Source organism: Sceloporus undulatus, chromosome 5, assembly GCF_019175285.1.
Source record: "Sceloporus undulatus isolate JIND9_A2432 ecotype Alabama chromosome 5, SceUnd_v1.1, whole genome shotgun sequence".
Classification (NCBI taxonomy): Eukaryota; Metazoa; Chordata; class Lepidosauria; order Squamata; family Phrynosomatidae; genus Sceloporus; species Sceloporus undulatus.
Window position 1 is genome coordinate 80,698,524 of NC_056526.1, and position 18,131 is coordinate 80,716,654.

Consider the following 18,131-nt stretch of genomic DNA (forward strand, 5'->3'; position numbering starts at 1 on the left):
TTATTAGTAAGCAGAGTGAACACCCACGTGTCAGAAATATTCTGTTTCTGGGGGGGGAAAGAACCTTGTGCATGGCTCTCAATGATTAGCACATTTACAACAGCAAGAGATTCCTATTAGCAATGAATCTTAAATTGGATACTTCCTTGTCACCTGGCTTATGGGATAATTCAGGCATATACCATTCAAGTACTGCTGCAAATCAAATTCTACCATTATGCATAACATTTCAAATACCAGTGATGTTCAGGGACACCCTCCATATAACCATTTCTTCCAAGCAACTTCCAGGCAGACCTGAGGCTTGTAAAAACCTCCAATATGTATTTGATTTCTGGTTCAATACAAATTTGCAAGTTACTACCAGAGATAAGCCAAAGTCCATATTGGGTAATATTAGGAGACATATTCCCACTGTGTCTTTAGTTGCTCCATTTGCCATAAACTGAAGTGATTTAAAATCCCCTTCTTCTGACTCTTGCTATTGAATAGCTAAATTAGTCTCTTGGCTTTTAAAAAAATCTTTTCTCCTTCCTCGTCCCTCTTTTCCCCTGGCCTTGCTTTTATCTGTTTGTTTGTTTGTTTGTTTGTTTGTTTGTTTAGTGTATTTATACCCCACTCTTCAGCCGTTAGTGTCAAGTCTGCATGGGTTAGAATAGTCTGGGAGCAGCCTGGAGTATTTTGGCCCTGGACCTGCCTCAATGTCCCCTTGTTACCTTGGGTCCTCCGTTATGATGCCAGCCAGCCATTCACACATGGATCCTGCTGTGCCACTTGGTGCAGCCACTGCCATGGTGCCCAGCATCAATCACATGGCTGGGGCCCTCACTGTAACCTCAAAGTGAGCGAGTGACTGCAGCAGCAGAAACCTCAGGTGGCACAACTGCCTGGCATCATAACAAACGGCTCCATATCTTTCCAAGAGGATCCAGAGCAAACAGTGAGTTTTTTAAAAACCACTCTAAGGGGGATATATGACAGTTCAATGCTGAACTGGCTGGACATTGTCCAAACAGCTTCCCAGAAACGGGGATTGGGTCCTGTGTCATCCAGACTCACCACCAAGAGGATGGAGGGAAGACGTTTTATTTGGCCCATGCAGACAACCCCAAACTCTCTCAGAGCAAGTTATAAATTGTTAATATTACAGTTCACTGCCCTCAGGCTTACAATCTAAATAAGACACGACAAACAAGAAAAAGGGAATGGCAGTGGGGGAGAGGATTAAGTCCAGCAGACTTTTGCAACATCTTACATAGTGAAGACCTCAAAAATGTGCACACATTTTTCTACTCTTTTTGACAAAAAAAGTATTCCCCAGTGTGGATTTTTAACTTTTTTTCATGGCCAACATGGTTGCCTTTGTTCTTCCTGTGGTCCAGCGATAACATTTTTCACAATGCCAGATGCTGGAGGAAAGGTTTGTGAGCTGCACAGAGACATCTCACTGGATGTGTGTTGAAAATGAATGAGGAGTTGGCCATACCTGGCAGGACTCAGTTATGTCTCAAGAACTAGGCTATTTGGCTTACTTGCACATGCTTCTCCCCAGTAGTTAAGGAAGAGAGAAAACTACTTTACAGTGGCAGAAAAACAGACATTATTACAGAGCGGGGGGGGGGGGGACAACTAATCCAAGTAATTTTTGCATTTTGATTCAAACAACAAGTAACTAAGCAATGAATGAGTAGAGTGCTTCCATAGTAGCAACCCCCAAAATGAAACTATATGATCATATGTTACATCCTTCAGCAGTTAAAGCACTTTTGCAAACATGTGCCTTCTTCCCAAGCAGAACAGAAGATAATTCAACAAACTGCTGGAATTGAGCCCATAAGGTTAAATCTACAGTTACCAAAGCAGAACATGGAGTATGTGATTGCTTGCAGAGGCCAAGTTAACTAACGAGGTTACTGGCAAGTTTAATGCCATCAGCTGGGTTATATGGCTAACTGCTATTTTTGTGTGTAAACACAAGGCTGATATAGCTTGACTTAGGCCATGTTAATTATGGCAAATCTCTTTACAGCCTCTTTTCAAAATAGTGTTTTAAATCAAGTGTGTTGTATAATTGGTGCTGAGCTGACTGATCAAACTTTAAGTCACATGCTGTCAAACTGGTTCATGTCAGCTTCATGGACAGAGACTTCATCTGCAAACAAGCAACCACTTGCTACTGCTGCCAAGATTATTTCCATATAATGGAAACATTACCTTGAAAGTATAATTTATGAAGGTGGGCTTCATTCAATTAACCATATCTAAAACAATCCACAGTTTAGGGTTCAGCGAACACACTAAACAGTGATTAATTTTTAAAAGAAATAATTTCCTCATGGTGGCCACAATGGAAGAGGGGAGGCTAAATATTTTAACTCTAAACCATGATTCATGGCGGCAGGTTCAACTGGGGCAAAAAGCTGAAGCTGCAACAGAGTGCTAAAATTCCTTTTAATATTTTGATATTTAAAATGAGAACTATTATTTTTGTTTCTTTTTCACTGGGGAGAATCCCTCTCATCGTTCAATATCTACATAACACATAAAATTTCTACAAGAAAAGGCTGAATATCTCCTCTCTGATATGCTTGAGGTCAGAAATGTTTCACCTTTTGGAGTTTTTCAGATTTGTGAATGCAGATTTACCTGTATTGGACTACAACAACTCTGGGAAACAGCCTGCTCCCATCACCCCCCAAGCAAAGTGCCACCACTGCTACTTCCAGCTTCATCAAAACGAGTGAATGCCTGGGAAATGGGGTGCCCATCTCGCGCAAGGAGAGGCTCATGGGTGCCATCATGTCTAGTGCAGATGAGTGCACAAGAGTAGCTGTGGCACCAGAGAAGGCAGGAAGCAGTCATGACAGTTGTACTATCAAGTCTCTGGCCACAGTCTTCTGTTCCTCATCCACTAGCATGGTGCTTTGCTGCTTCATCTGCGGCGGCAGGTTCAACCGGGGCAAAAAGCTGAAGCTGCAAATCAAGTCCATCCATGACAAGCAGCCCTCCTTCCCATTTCTGCAGAACCAGGAGCCAGAGCCCAGAGTGTGTGATGTAAGCATCAAGGGAAAAAAGCTGCTTACTGTAGGGGGACATGACTTAAGCTTCTTCACCTGATCCAGCCACTGTAGATGAAGCAGCCAAATGCCATACCAGCAGATAAGGAGGCAGTGACTGTGGCTGGGGACTCAGTAGTACTACTGCTACCATTGCTTCCCCTCCTTTGTACCACATCTGCTCCTGTGCACCTGTCCACTCTGGATGTGACAGAGGCCACGAGTCATTGCTTGTGGGATACAGGTGCCTCTCTATCTAGATACTCACTCATTCTGCTCTCAGGGAGAGCTGGAGGCATCATTGTCATTGTCCTCTCCTGGGAGAGGGCAAAGGCTATGGGATGCTCCTCAAAACTACCTGCTTATCCTCCAGGGACTGGGTGGCCAGACGCAGTGGAGGGGAGGGAAACAAGAAAAAGCAGCCCTATGGCCCCTGCCACCATCAGACTTAGCAGCAATTATTGGGTTCCCATCCACAAAGGTCTTTAGGTAGGAAAGGTAGGTAGGGATCTGGAATCCAGAGGTGGAAGGGGAGAGAAAGGAGAAAGGAGTTGTTTTTTAAAATTACATTAAATTATTATTATTATTATTATTATTATTATTATTATTATTTTGGTGTGGGGCTCTCCTCTGAGCCAAGGCTGAAGGCCACATCCCACTCTAGACTTCACTTTGGTGTAGGAGCAGCATCGATTTTGGCTGGGGGGGGAGTATTCCCCAGTTGGATTTTCAACTTTTTTTCATGGCCAACATGGCTGCCTTTGTTCTTCTTATGGTCCAACGATAACCAAGTTTGGCTGTGAACTCATCCACACCATCTTTCTAATTCCCACTCCCCTCCTCTCCCTGGAAGCAGGGAAGCCTAACAATAAATGCCACCACCTTTGCCGCTGCCATGTCATGTCAGCCCTCAAAAAGTTATGGATTTTGGTGGATATTAGGTTTCAGAATTTCGGATAAGGGACACTCAATTTGTATTTCACTTTTTCTCTCAATAAATTGAACAAACCTAATTTGTTTCCCAAAAAAAGAATGAAGTGGTTGACCACTTTCAGGAAAAATCCACTGAGAATGGGCTTGTAAACACAGCATACATTCACACTGGGACCTTTTCACCAAATGTCCTCTTACTACCATAACATTCACACTTAGGAAGTGACACTTTTCTGTTCATTTTCTCACAGAAGCCCCAGGGGTAAATCTGTGGCATTCTCGCACATGTTTGACACAGATAGTATGAATGATTTCAGAGTACAGTGTGTAGCTAGTTGTTCATCATAATGATTAGTGGGATCAGTCCACCGAACTCTTCATTTACCACTATTCCACCTCCATCAATACTGACTGAATGCACCCTTTAAATCCCTAACATACCCACAATATCTTTATGAGATTTCTTGCACAATGTCTTCATTTTATTTATTAATGCTCTTGCAAATAAATCTGGCTTATTATAAAAAATCTACATTTCTTCTGTGTTGCGTGGAAAACCTCTGCTTCCCTCACCCTAAATGGTTAAGTAAATAAAATTATCAAGGTGCTATAAAACAGAGGCAGTTATAGGGTTCTTCAGCCAACAAAACATGCACCATTGCCTTGCATTGTTGAAAAGCCTCTGCATTTTTTAGCAGTCAATTATATCTGATTGAACTTTTGTGTGATCTGGTTCTGCTGATGGTGTCATTCATCAAACATTTAACTCTGCTTTCGCTTTTAGACCTTCATGGAAAAGTGTAGCAGTGGGCAGGCATACTAGTTGATCTCCATAGTAATTAAATAGATAAACAGGTTGTTGCCACTGTAGCAGCTAGATTTTAATTTTAATTTTATTTTTTCATATATATATATATAAACTGCCATCCTTCCTCAAGAGATCATAGATTCCCAGTTCTGGGGAAAGAGCAGGATACTACTACTACTACTACTAATAATAATAATAATAATAATAATAGAGCAGTGTAGATAAAATTATAAAAAAAACTCAATATAATTACAATAAGGTAAGAGGCATAATCAGCAAGCCAACAAAGAAAACCAAAATAATCTAAGATTGAAAATGCCCAGACAAACAGGTACATTCTAATTTGGCACTGAAATGAAAATGAAATTGGAAACAATTTTATCTTCAACGTTGGAGTGCCACCATAGAGAAAGCCGCATCTTTTGTAATTTCATAACATATTTTCCCCATTTATAATACACACAGAAAGGCTTTCTCTGAAGAGCTTAACACTTGGGCAGGATAATATGGGTGGACATACCTCTCTAGGTATTTGGGCCCAAGGCTATGTAGGGCGTTAAAGGTAATAACTAGCAATGAAGGGTTTACAGCTTATCTACAGAGGAATCCAGGAAGCTTACCAATGCATGGTGAAGAGTTTTATTTAGCATTTGCTGTTCCTATTTCAGTCAGGATGTGTGGGTGGAGGTGTTTTGCCTTAGGTTTGTAGAAGATGACACATGGCATTAAACTATACTGCTACCAACTTTTCTTTCATCCTCAAGTGAAAATGTTAATGAAACAACAACGAAAGTGCCATGTCTCTTTAAAAGGACTCTCTCTGGTGAGGTGCCAAGTATTAAAGAGCCAAAAAGGTAATGTAGGTCAGTATAGCCTGTGTCATTATGACTTGGTGCTTAACTGTTACTGGTAACTCATCCATTGGAGAGCACCACAGTAGAAATTACCAAGCCAGCCAGGACTCAGCTGCCACAGAAATACCAGCCGAAATATAAAGCATAAATGGCCCAGGTCTGAAGGAGCATGGTTACCAAGAAAACCCAGATTGGAATATTCCAAAAGCTTATTTGTTTGCATGGCATGCCCCAGAAGAAGCCTCGGGAGTCATGAAATTCAAACTCCTTCTCACTGTAGAGTTGTAGTTCAACACTCAAACCACTGGCTCTCTAACCCAGACTACTAAATCACAAATAAAGTATTATGATACAAATCATTTGGAGTTGACATGAACTTTTAAATTTCTAATTGACAAACACATTGGAAGTACAGTAGACCCTTGTTATACGCTGGGGTTTGGTTCCAAGATCCCCCGTGTATAACAAAATCCGTGTATGCTCAAGTTGCGTTGAATATAATGACATAGCAAAATGGTGTCCTGTATATCAAGGTTTGATATTTGAAATTTACACTTTTTTTGAACATTTTCAAACCGCGGATGCTTGAATCTGTGTATAAAAAATCCATGTATAATTAGGACCAACTGTACTGTCATTCATAGATTACCTTACCAATATGCCTTTACTCATGGACTCTTACAAGACTGGCCATAGAGATTTTTAGAAACTTCTCCATGTTTGATATAATTTATACACTGGAGATATTAAACAAGAATCCCATCTGTTTAAGGGTTTAAGAAAGTTTGGAAAGACCAGTTGTTGTCTGCCAAGAATCTAGACTTGTAGTCCCAGAGACAAATGTGGAAAATGAATTAACTTAATCATGGGTAAGTGATGGGAATCTTTTGATGAGTAAAGCCAGATTTATTTTCAGTCAGATAAATTAAGGAAGGAAATTGAATACAAAGACATTTTTTTATTATTATTTCTGCATTATTTCATTTGTGTGATATAAAGGCAGACTGTTATGACTACAATACTCATAAACCCACATGGGGCTGTTTTCACCATGGAGCAAATTGTATTATTCTTCTGAATTGGGTGGCAGATTGTTTACTTTAACAGAGCACTATTCAAAAGGGAGGAGCAAATGTCCTCTCCATATTCCAATTTATTGCTCAAAATACTGGCTAACAGCACTGTATGACAGTTGTCATTATTCACACTTGGGGAATCGCTCTCTTAACGTTTGCAATTTGTTTCTGTTTGTTTTTCAGGATTAGTGGATAACAGACCAAAGTTGAGTCTTACCTAGCAGGATGTGGCATATACCCCATAAAACTGAAGAGTGACCCATACTATATATTAAAAAATAAATATCAGTGCATTTTAGATGAAGAGCGGATTTAGAGCTTTTCCACACAATATTGGGATTAGCTGGCAGTGGATGGCAACTTCTCAATAAACCTTAAGAAGGACCTACATTTACAGCCAGTTCTACAAACTTGCTGTTAAACACCATGCCAAGCTGAATTTACCGTAATTCCAAACACTCTGGTATTAGGGTGGAGCTAAGCAGATTCTGGCAGAAATGGAACAAATAGCAAAAGCCTTCCGTTTCTTCCTCTGGTTAGAGATAGGAGATACACTGGAGCATTCTAATGTGAGAATGAGCTGTGTGGAGTTAAGAGTGACATTGAGGGCTTCTGCTGCCGTGCTGTTCTGTCACTCTCTATCCTATATCCTCTGGGCTACAAAATATATGAAGGGGTTAGTGTGGCAGATTCCCATGTCCTCTCCTTCTCCCTTGCTATACTTGCCTGGGTTATGCACTTTAAAACATGCACACTAAGTGAAAACAGTTTTTGATCAGCAAAAATTCTGACACATCTTCCAGAATGAATGGCTCAGCTTCATTTATATACAGTACCACTTCATACTGAACTAGCAGTGTCTAAGCAGTTTACAAATGTAAGCTAATTGCCTCCAACAATCTGGGGCAATTTTAGCGACCTTGGAAGGATGCAAGCCTGAGTCAAGCTTCAGCCCTTTTGCTGGTATTGAACTCACAACCTTATGATTTTTTGGGGGGGTGGTGGTTGTTTTTTGTTTGTTTGTTTGTTTTGTTTGAGTGAGTGGCTGCAGTGCAGGCATTTAACCACTGTGCCACCAGGGCTCCTACAACTGTTTCTACAAAATATCTAAATCTGGAACCATACCAATCCTATTGGTATAGTATCTAGCCTATTTATAGCAGGTCTGGTAACTTGAACGTTACAGGAGTAAAACTAAAAGCAAATGTATTCTCGGAGTGACAATCCTAAAGAATAATACTCTGGGAGGCACCAGCAGGCCTGGAAGAAACCCAAAGTTTGCAGAAGTATGGGGTGGGGGACTCTAGGGTGGATAGGGAATGACCAAAACATTTCATCCCAACGAGGGCTGAGCATGCTGAACAGGTACAAAATGCTGTCTGAATGTTAGAAGGACAAAGAAATAGAGTGATGGAATAAATTCTAGTGGATGACAACATAACTATCAATGCTGAGCAAAAGCATTCCATGCTTCAACTTTTTGTTATCAATCTGATTTGTTCTTTACTCTTAGCAGACCAATGTAATGTTTCTAAAACCTAATTCTGCCTTTGTGTTATCTCTATGCCAGAGTGGGAAGCAGTGGCCCTCCATTGTTTTTCAGACTACAAATCCCATAATCCCTCACTACTAGCTGTGCCAGTTTGCATTGATTGGATTTACAATCCAACAACATTTTTTTTCTTTTGTTTTTTTCTTAACTTTTCTGGATATATGGCAACATATATCCAACAACATTTGGAAAACTACAGTTGCACATCCTGGACATGCATCTTATTTTTTCTTTTTTATTTCAGTTAGTTTTCTGCACAAAAAAACATTTTCCATCCTCTGCACTAGATTTTAGATATGTTAGATAACATATGTTAGATATCCAAATAAAACATTATTCTTACATGCCAATAAAGTTTCCAGTTTTCTGAAAAAGGGACATAAGAGTTACAATTCTTCAAAGCAGTACATTGAGGGCACATCTTATAAACATGCTGTTTCTTTCTTCTTGGTCAGGAAAATAAGACCAGTGAGAAAACAGTTTTCACACAGTGTATACTACCAGCTTCCCCATTTTAAAAACATTTTGCCAGCACTCCCTAACACTCCCTAACCAGAGCAATTTATAAGTTTCTTTATTAAAATCTTGTATATTATCATCAATTTTAAAGAACACAGCCCCCAATATGTGTCGTTTTACATCATTCTACAGTCATTTCCTAACATCTCTTTATGTCCCCAAATATAAGTATAATATATCAAAAACAAGAAAAAGCTGTCTCCCTGCTGTAATCTGAAGCATTAATGTTTTATTAGCATTTTAATTACATTACTCCAGCTTTCTGACTCCTTTCTCTTTTTGCTCCATAACCGAAGTAATACATTTAACAGCTACAGGTGTCCAGTACCAAATCTCAGAACCCAGATGTAAAAACAAGAGGCAGATGGCAAATGACAGATGCTAGTAAAAAGTGACAAGCGAAGGCAAAAGGATGAGTATGGGCAGACAAGTAAACTTGTAGTGAGGTGGGGAGAAAAAGAAATGAATATCTGGCAGTGAAATTGTTTTCTTGCCCTCTTTTAAGACAGATTTAGGCTCCATGCTGCCACCAATTTTGGGATTGCTACTTAAGACAACCATAATAGCACCCCCTCACCTTGTCAAGATGCATTTGTTAAAGCCCACAATAGCTTTGATAGCATCTCTCAGCCATTTGCCACAGCATGAACCTAGAACTGAAGTTCAGAGTAAGACTGAGTTGCCAGCAATTGTATATATACACACACACACACACACACCAGGGAGGGGGGTTGACTGGCTCAGAATGGGCTGGAAAAGAATTGTGCTGAAGTATCACATCATAACTGGCATCTGGAGATGGGGATCTTGAAAGAACACATCAAGTATTTTCATGCCCACTTAGTCACAGACAGCAAGGCCTGCTGGTCACCGGGGGAAAATGCTCCTTCCTCAGTGTTTGGATTAGAACCATTCTAATTCAAGACCAAGCCAACTACTTGCAGTGAAGTGACAACTGATGCCGCTAAACTAATATTGTAATTCTACAGTTGTTGCTATTGTTGTTTACTTATATTCTGCCTTTCTCCCAATATAGGGACCGAAGGTGGCTAACAGCAAATTTTAAAAGAGTATAATTTAAAAACAATACAAAAGCATTCAAAATGTATAAATATAAAAGTTTAAAAAATAACTAAACAATTTAAAAAGTTAACACAATTACACACTGAAAAAAAATAACAAAATGTATTAAAAACGATATACAAACTTTGATATGACTTGTACAGCATTTAAAAGTCCAACCTTTCCCAGTTTAAAAAGCTTGACAGCACAAAAAATGTTTTTACCTGCTGCCAAAAGGGGAGCAAGGATGGGGCCATCCTGGCCTCTCTAGGGAGGGAGTTTGAAAGTCACCAAAAAGACGTTCTTTCTTGTTCCTACTAAATAAGCCTAAGAGGATGGTGGGACAGAGAGGATGGCCTCTCTGAACGATCTCAAAACTCTAGTGGGCTCATAGAGGGATATAAGGTCCTGCAAATAACCTGGACCCAACCCAATTGGGTTTAACCATTATCTTACCCTAATAATAACAGGACTTCAACTCAGGGCTGGTACAGACAGTGCTAAAGGGGCAGCTTGGTGGCGCCCCTTTGAGAGCCTGATTGGGGCCGCAGCAACCATATTCCGCAGCCCCGAGCGGGCATATTTCTGGCCCAAAAAGAAGCAGCAAAATGCTCCTCCTTTTTGGGGTGGGAAAAGGGCAGCTTTTCCACCATGGCACTGGCTTTTCGGCGCACCTGCGGTGTGCAGCATATGAACGCCATGCTGCCAGAGTGCCGCAACACTGCCCGCCATCTGGTTAGACAGGTAGCGTGATGCCGGCTTGAGGGTGGCATCAGGGCATTCATCATCCAAACACTACGCTCCCACACCATCCCCAAGCCAGCGTATTGTACCAGTTGTTCAGGCTCTCAGCGTCCTATTACTTGTTAAGGGAGCAGTATGAACAAATCACCTACAAAGACTGCTTTGAACAACCACCAAGTGAAGATGTTCAGCTAGCGATTGTGTACATGGGAAGACAAGAATCTATACAAAATACTACTTTGGACGAGATCTGCAGCCATGCTTTATAAAAAGCCAAAATCTCATCAAACACATAACAGCCAGCATCCAGACAATGACACACATAAGCTTTAGGTGGAATCTCTTCCACCCTCCACAATGACCAAAGTCCTTCCCTAGAGAGGCCAGGATGGCCCATCCTGCCTCAACTTTAGCTGTCATGGTTTTCCTGAAACAGCCCTGCTGAATGGTCATTCTCTGGCAGGTGTACATGGGACTGGAGAAGTGACTGGCTATGGGGCAGATGCAGATCAATGGCATCTTCTGCTGAGATCTGCTGGATGACACCATCAGTCTGCATCTGGCTACAAAACATAGTCAAATGCTTCTTTGATGTTCACCTGCTCTCTACCAGCCACACAATGGCCAGTCTAGGGTGGGAGTGAGGGCCTCTCACAGCAAACTGTGAGTTCTGTGGGAGCTCTACTGAAGTTCCATTAGCAGAACTCTTACACTATGCTCATACACTATACTGAGCCAATGTGTGATGGCAGTACTGGTCTGGATTAGTTGACTAACTAAAGAAAGAATTTGGCAGTATGAGCTTTCATAGATGTAAGTTTACTTTCTCAGATGCATTCAGACCAACTTCTTTCTTTCTGCCAACTTCTTTCTTTAGTTACTCTCAAAGCTGCTACAGGATCTTTCTACATACTAATTCTACAGACTAACATGGCTATATCTTTGAATTCTATCAGCAGCTTAGTTGGAGAAGGAGGAGCAATAGGGGTACTGAATCCAGACCAGTACTGCCATCACACATTGGCTCACCATAGTGTATGAGCATAGCGTAAGAGTTCTGCTCATGGAACTTCAGTAGAGCTCCCACAGAACTCCCACAGAAATATAAGATCTCTCTATAAGCTGCTGATGGAGAGCATTTTAGCTTTCTAAAGAAAAAGCCATGTGTACACAGCAGTAGCATCCCTGCAGCGGGTGACACCCACTGTAGGGGGCAGGACTTCCAGTAGGGTTTCTGGAAATTCAGGGTTGGAAGGAAGTCCGTGGGGGCCACAGCCACGTCACCGCGGGCCACAGCCACAAGCGGTGCCCGCACGGGCCTGGAGAGCACCAGCACAGGCCCAGGGAGGAGCCAGTGCAGCCCAGGGAGGGCTTGGGGAGAGCCAGCACAGTCCAGGGAGTGCCAGCATGAGCTGAGGAGGCCTGGGGAGAGCTGGCGTGGACCCAGGGAGAGCTAGCACTGACCAGGAGAGCATGGCACAGCCTGAGGGAGTTCCAGCAGGGGGCGGGAGCGCCCCCCATGAGCCAAAACAATGCCTGCAGGGGGCACGGATTTCTGGGGTGTCACCAAGTGTGGCCCACACCCCCTCACCCCACAGTGACACTACTGGTACACAGCTCTCCAATGTATTCTGCAGAATTGGAGCCCAAAGCAAAGATGTCCATGTAAGGCTCCCAGTCAAACTTGGCACAGTAGAGACTGAATAAAAGGAAAGGGGTACTAAACTGAATAACAGCCCTTTCTTCACAGCTCCTCATTTTGAACTAGTCTAGTAAACAGTATCGCACAGGATACACATGCGAAGGCTGGGATGGCACAAAGGCTCTTCAGTCCCTTGCATGCTCCCACTACCCTGGCTTTTCACTGTCCTAGTGTGACCCAGGCAGTGCATATAGGGCAAAACACTCTGTGGTCACTGGAAAAATACTTAAATTCTTACTACACTTTACTCTCTGGGGTGACTGAAAAACAAAAGAGGAATATCCTTTCTAGTCACTCAGCACTGCAATTTCTAGTCACTCACCACTTCCTCTCTATTGAGTAGAAAGGTTGCTGGCACTCTACCATCAGAAATTGAAGACTTCCTCACATATACCTTACTATGCTGGCTTTGCATCTTTCATGCTGACCAAAAAGAAGAAGACAAATGGGTCTACCATACCTAAATCATGTAAGCAAGCTCCCAAAGGACCTTTACACTTTCCATTTCCCTGTACAGCTATTTCTACTCATATCAGCTTTCTTCTGCCAAGATATAACTATACAAAATTAAGTCTGTAGTAATCTTCAGTTGTTCTCTACAGTTTCTTCAGTGCTTTCACTTACTCATCTAATAAATTCAAATAGACGGTATAATAGAGCCAATAAGTTCCAAAAGCTCTAGAATTGAGGGGAATGTAAAGTCCAGAAATGCTTTTACCTAAGAAACCATGTTACCAACCTAATGTTGGTACATGCTGAAGTTCCGCAGGTTACATATTCTAAATGTGTATATTAATTAACTTCAAACTTTATTGAGTCACATTTTCAAACATCACAATGACTCTAGCAGTTTCTAAGCTTTTTCAAATATATATATATTAGTTTCATGACTCACATATTTAAAACAGCATATCTAAATATGTTCAAAACATTAATTTTACTGTGTGAACAGAAATTCATTACATATAACTGTAGGCACGCACACACACATAAAATCAATAAAACTAGGCCAATAAATATGGCCTTAGGTCACTATAATATTAGACAAAATATCTTACAACTCTAAAAAGAATCTTACCCTTGATTACAAGTGAAAAAAATATATAGTTCTGGTTTCCAAAGTATGTCTCCACCTCATCTTTAATTGTTAAAATCTTGTGAATGACACAGCAACTGACACACTGAAAATGAACTAGCTTTTATGTTACTGCCATAATCCTTTGGCTAGACGAAGATATCATTCATACAAAAGCTTCTCTCCCTCTTCCCAGCCAATTTCTAAACAGCTTTGCAATTATCAACTACAAAGTGGGAAATTTTTTGTGTCACCATTGTCAGAACAAAAGCTGAGTTGATTTTTTTTTCATTTAAAAACAAAACCTTATTATGAGATTAGCCTGTCTTAGAAATTCATTATTTCGAGCATGCGCATGCGCGCGCGCGCACACACACACACACACGCACACACAGAGCCCAGTGCACCAAATCATTGCTAAATGTATCACAGCCATGCCATTATAACATTCCTTTGTACTTACGTAGAAAGTGCTTCTCCAGCAAGGCAATTTCCAGATGGCCTTTGATCTCATTTAATCTATCAGACTCTGTTCTGTTATAATCCGGGATTCCTGAAGCCATGTTGATGGTCCCAGGACCAGCCTATTGAGGGGAAAAGAGGAGAGAACAGAAACACTGGTAGCTCAGAAATCAATCTCTCTCAAGGAGGGTCATTTACACACAGATACACACATGCAATGCATAAGACAAAGATGCATTTTCTAAAACCAAGCCTAGGCCAAGTCAACAAACCTCCTATTCTGCATTAGCTTACTGAAATGAATCAATAGGAGGTAACGAAAAGGAGCATAGCATTCCTAGGCGTCTCAGAGCACTGCGCCTGCTCAGATCTCTGAGAGTCATCAGGAGAAAGCATTTGGAGTTCTGCAGCAAAAATCGTCATCTGAACTCCCTCCCACTGGCTGGAAACACACTTCAAATAATGGGGATTCCGAATCAATAAAAGCCAATTATTTCAAAGTAACCATTTAAGCAATTATTACGAAAGTAGAACAAGTTTAACGAACACTGGCCAACCCTGCATTAATCCCTTCTCATGCATATGCAAATATATTTTGCAGTAGAGCGCAACAAAGAAGAGAAAGGGGACTGCAGTCCTCATGTAAGGCAAACAATAGAAGGGAGCACCTGTGTTCAAAGCAGATGGGAACTGTCTTGTGAAGTTTAAAGTCCTAGTATCTAGCACTTTTAAGAATTCATGCTGTGACCATTCTGATCTTTGTGGCACTACTTATACTCTTCTGTTCATGTATTATTATTTTGCATAAATGGAAACTGGTATAATACCATCAATTGCCAACCATGAAAAATTAATGCATAGAACAGCAAAGATAATGGAATGGTATGAAGATCAGAACAGGTAAAGCATTGTTTGTTACATAAATCACATTATATAAATTTGGGTATAAATAACAATGAACTGTTGAAGGAAAAAAGACATTTCTAAGCAAGTGAGAGGCTACATTAAAAGCAACAAAGAAAAAGAGAGATGTGTGCAAGCACCTGAAAAAGGAAATGAATCAACAAGGGGGATAATAAAAACACAACATGAGGCAACAACTATCAAAATATGGTGATTGCAGATTTTCATTAGACACTGCTTTTGAAGTGGCATCTCATATTATACAGTAGAATGTACTAAATTTTGCACCACATCTTTCAAAGGCTATTCCTACATGTGCTAGACTATAGGTAACACATTGCTTGGAAGTCAAGATAACATCCCCAGTTATTATATTTCCCCCTATGGAGCAAACTGTATCCAATATATGTGGTTTTGATTAGAAAAATCATACCGGGAGATGCAGGGTGGGTGGGGTGGGAGTCATCATGACCACATTTCAGTATAAACAGAAAAAAGCAAGAAGTCAAATGATGAATTTAATGCATAGCTTGGTCTTAAGATGAATGGGGGGAGGGGGGGGGGGGGAAGGGGGGCACTTGTTACAATTCAAGAAGGCTATTTATAATTGACAAGCCAGAAACCTGTTGGTTAGTCTCAAATAGAGTAGAAGTCATTAAATCAATTGTTGACTAGTGAATCAAAACCAGTTGATTGAGCAGTTCTACTCTAGTCAGGACTAACAATACTATTTAGGCCACAAAATCACAAGTATTTTGCTTTGAGGGGAAAGAAGCAGGACCTGGAAGAAATAAAAAGACCACAGCAATCCCTACTAAGTCCTTGTAACTTGTTACCATGTCCTTGCAGAAATTGCCACAGCCTGCCCCCAAGTTCTAATTAATTCAAGTACTGTAAATGTCTTAGAGCTAAATCCATCTTTTCACTGGTGGCTGTGAGAGAGCTTACTTTCCATCTCTTCCTCCCTGCAGCCCTCCTTGCCACTTGAAAGCAGGCCTCAGAGGGTTTCCAGCCCTCCAATGCCAGATTTGAACGTGCATCAGGAATGTGTGCATATGGAAAGATTGGCTTCAGGCTATTTGACTAGGCCAGTGGGTAAAAAATAGAAATTGTTCAGCAAAATATGTTGTTCTTTCCATCACTTTAAAGCATGCAGGAAGAACAAGAGACATATTCCACAAGATCCAGGAAATCAAATGAAATTTCAAACCAAGCACTGGGATGCTCTTTGACAATAAAAATAACATAATTCAAGATCAAGAAGGAATAAAAAGATGTTGGATGGAATACACAGAAGAGTTATATAAAGGAGATGATAAAAAGAATGAGATGTGGAACGAAAAACCATATAAAGATGTAGCAATGGATCTCTCTAGGGGAATTTTTAATTAGCTCAATTAATTATTAGGTTGTGCTATAAGCAACCTTTTATGGAACCGTTTCCCACCTGTATACCAAGAGAAAAGAGACCAAAGGAATTTTGCAGAGGCAGAATTTTCTGAATGAAGTGTTTCTTTTATTAAAGGGGAGGAGGGAATCACACAACAATCCACGTTCACTCACACATATATACAAGGACTAAGGAAATCAGGAGTTAGTTTTGGGAATAGTTGGAGGCTGAGCAAATGGCGACATTTAAACAAGACGAGGCTTCACTCCGGGTCCAGCTGTGAGGGAAATGTGTGGGATACAGTCGTTTGAGTGAGCAGAGGGGGGAACAGACGTATCGAGACCGGACAGAGTTCACAGTGACAGAGTGTCCCCATGACTTCTAACTAGCCCACTAACAAAGGATTTTGGGGATCTTTTATAGGCCAAAACTAGCCTGAAGGCAAAGGTGTTTGTCCTTCATCAAAAGAAATCAAATCTACATTGTAAAGGATTGCTTGGTCTGGCAATGTCTGGGGTGAGAATGAAGTTGTAAATTAGCCTTATTGTGGTTGTCTGGCAGAGCATCATGCCTAAATCACCTATCTTCCTGACTTTAGAGGTGTTAAAGTTTCTCATTTGCAACTCCCAAACACTTCTGTTTAATGTGTTTATAGGGTGGTATGAACATGACCATTCGCCTCAGACTATGATTGCCCACAGTGCAGAGTCTGTTTGGGGCCATAAGGAGAACATGCACACACCAAAATTCAGATTTCGGTTCTGGTAACAAAAATGAACCCCATATTCTAAAATATTAGGTGGAAGCTGCAATAATGGAAATGGAAAAAAACAAATCACCAAAACATATGATACCCCAATCGAACTGCTGCAATCCACACTGACAGAGCCAACTACAGTGCTAACTAACATATGTCAACAGATATGGAAAACAAAACAATGGCCAACATTGGAAATAATCAATACACATCCCCATCCACAAAAAAAGGAGACAAAAAAGACTGTAGCAACAATAGGACCATAGCACTACTCTATATCCTCGACTATAATAAATAATAAATAAAACTTTTATTTCTACCCCACTTTTTGTAAAAACAATCAAAGTGGTTTACAATGTTAAAAGAATACACCACAGATACAAAATATCGCCCCTTAAAAAGAATTAAATAGGTTAAGGTTAAAATTACATGAACAATTAAAACAATAACGGTGGGTAGAGTCATAAGTCTAACTCATGTATAAGATGCGGGCAGGTTTTGGGGCCAAAATTATGGATTTTGCCATGACCCATGGATAAGTCAAGGATAAAACTTGGAGGCTCCTTCAGTGTATGTATGTGTTCCTGTGGTAAGAGGCTTTTAAAATGAGACTTTTTGTTCAACTTTAGTTTCATCCTTCACTCTCCAGACAGCAGCAGCACAGGCAGGAGAGGGACTCTATTTGTTTGTTTAAAAGCAATTAATCACCCAGACTCTTTCTTCTTGGCTCAAAAGAGAAAGAAACTGCTCTCCTTACTGCATGGGGAAATCTGAAAGAGCTGCTATCACATTACCATACTGACCTGTAAATAATTCAACCTGGGATTTTGGGGTCAATTTTTGGGCATAAATTTCTCGATTCTGCACAAACACCAACCATACATGGAGAGAGAAATCTCAGAAGTCCAAGCAGGGTTCAGGAAAGGAAGAGACACTAGGGACCACATTGCAAACATACAATGGCTAATGGATCACACAAAGGAATTTCAAAAGAAAATCAGCATGTGCTTTACAGACTATAGCTAAGCCTTTGATTGCATAGATCATGAAAGATGGGGTCTTGGAGATGTCTCATCCACAAGGTTGCCATGGGTCAAGATCAATTACCAAAACAAGGCATGCAGACCTTTGCAGAACCTTCCTCAATCTTTTCACAGGCTTCCTTCAAGCTATCTTCCACCTCTTCAGGAACTTCCAGGTTTTGGTCAAGCTTGTTTGCTTGGAATATGACAGCTTTC

The 18,131-nt window shown here is 40.8% G+C and overlaps 1 protein-coding gene across 5 annotated transcripts in view; it reads right to left on the minus strand.

Annotated features, from left to right (window-relative positions):
* The window catches only part of GRAMD4 (GRAM domain containing 4), a 116,150-nt gene that overhangs the window by 44,148 nt on the left and 53,871 nt on the right, over window positions 1–18,131 (minus strand). For all 5 annotated transcript variants that reach the window (XM_042469575.1, XM_042469572.1, XM_042469573.1 and 2 more), the window contains one exon: window positions 13,845–13,965. In XM_042469575.1, coding sequence (XP_042325509.1) covers window positions 13,845–13,965 — 121 coding nt within the window. The remainder of the gene's footprint in view (window positions 1–13,844; window positions 13,966–18,131) is intronic.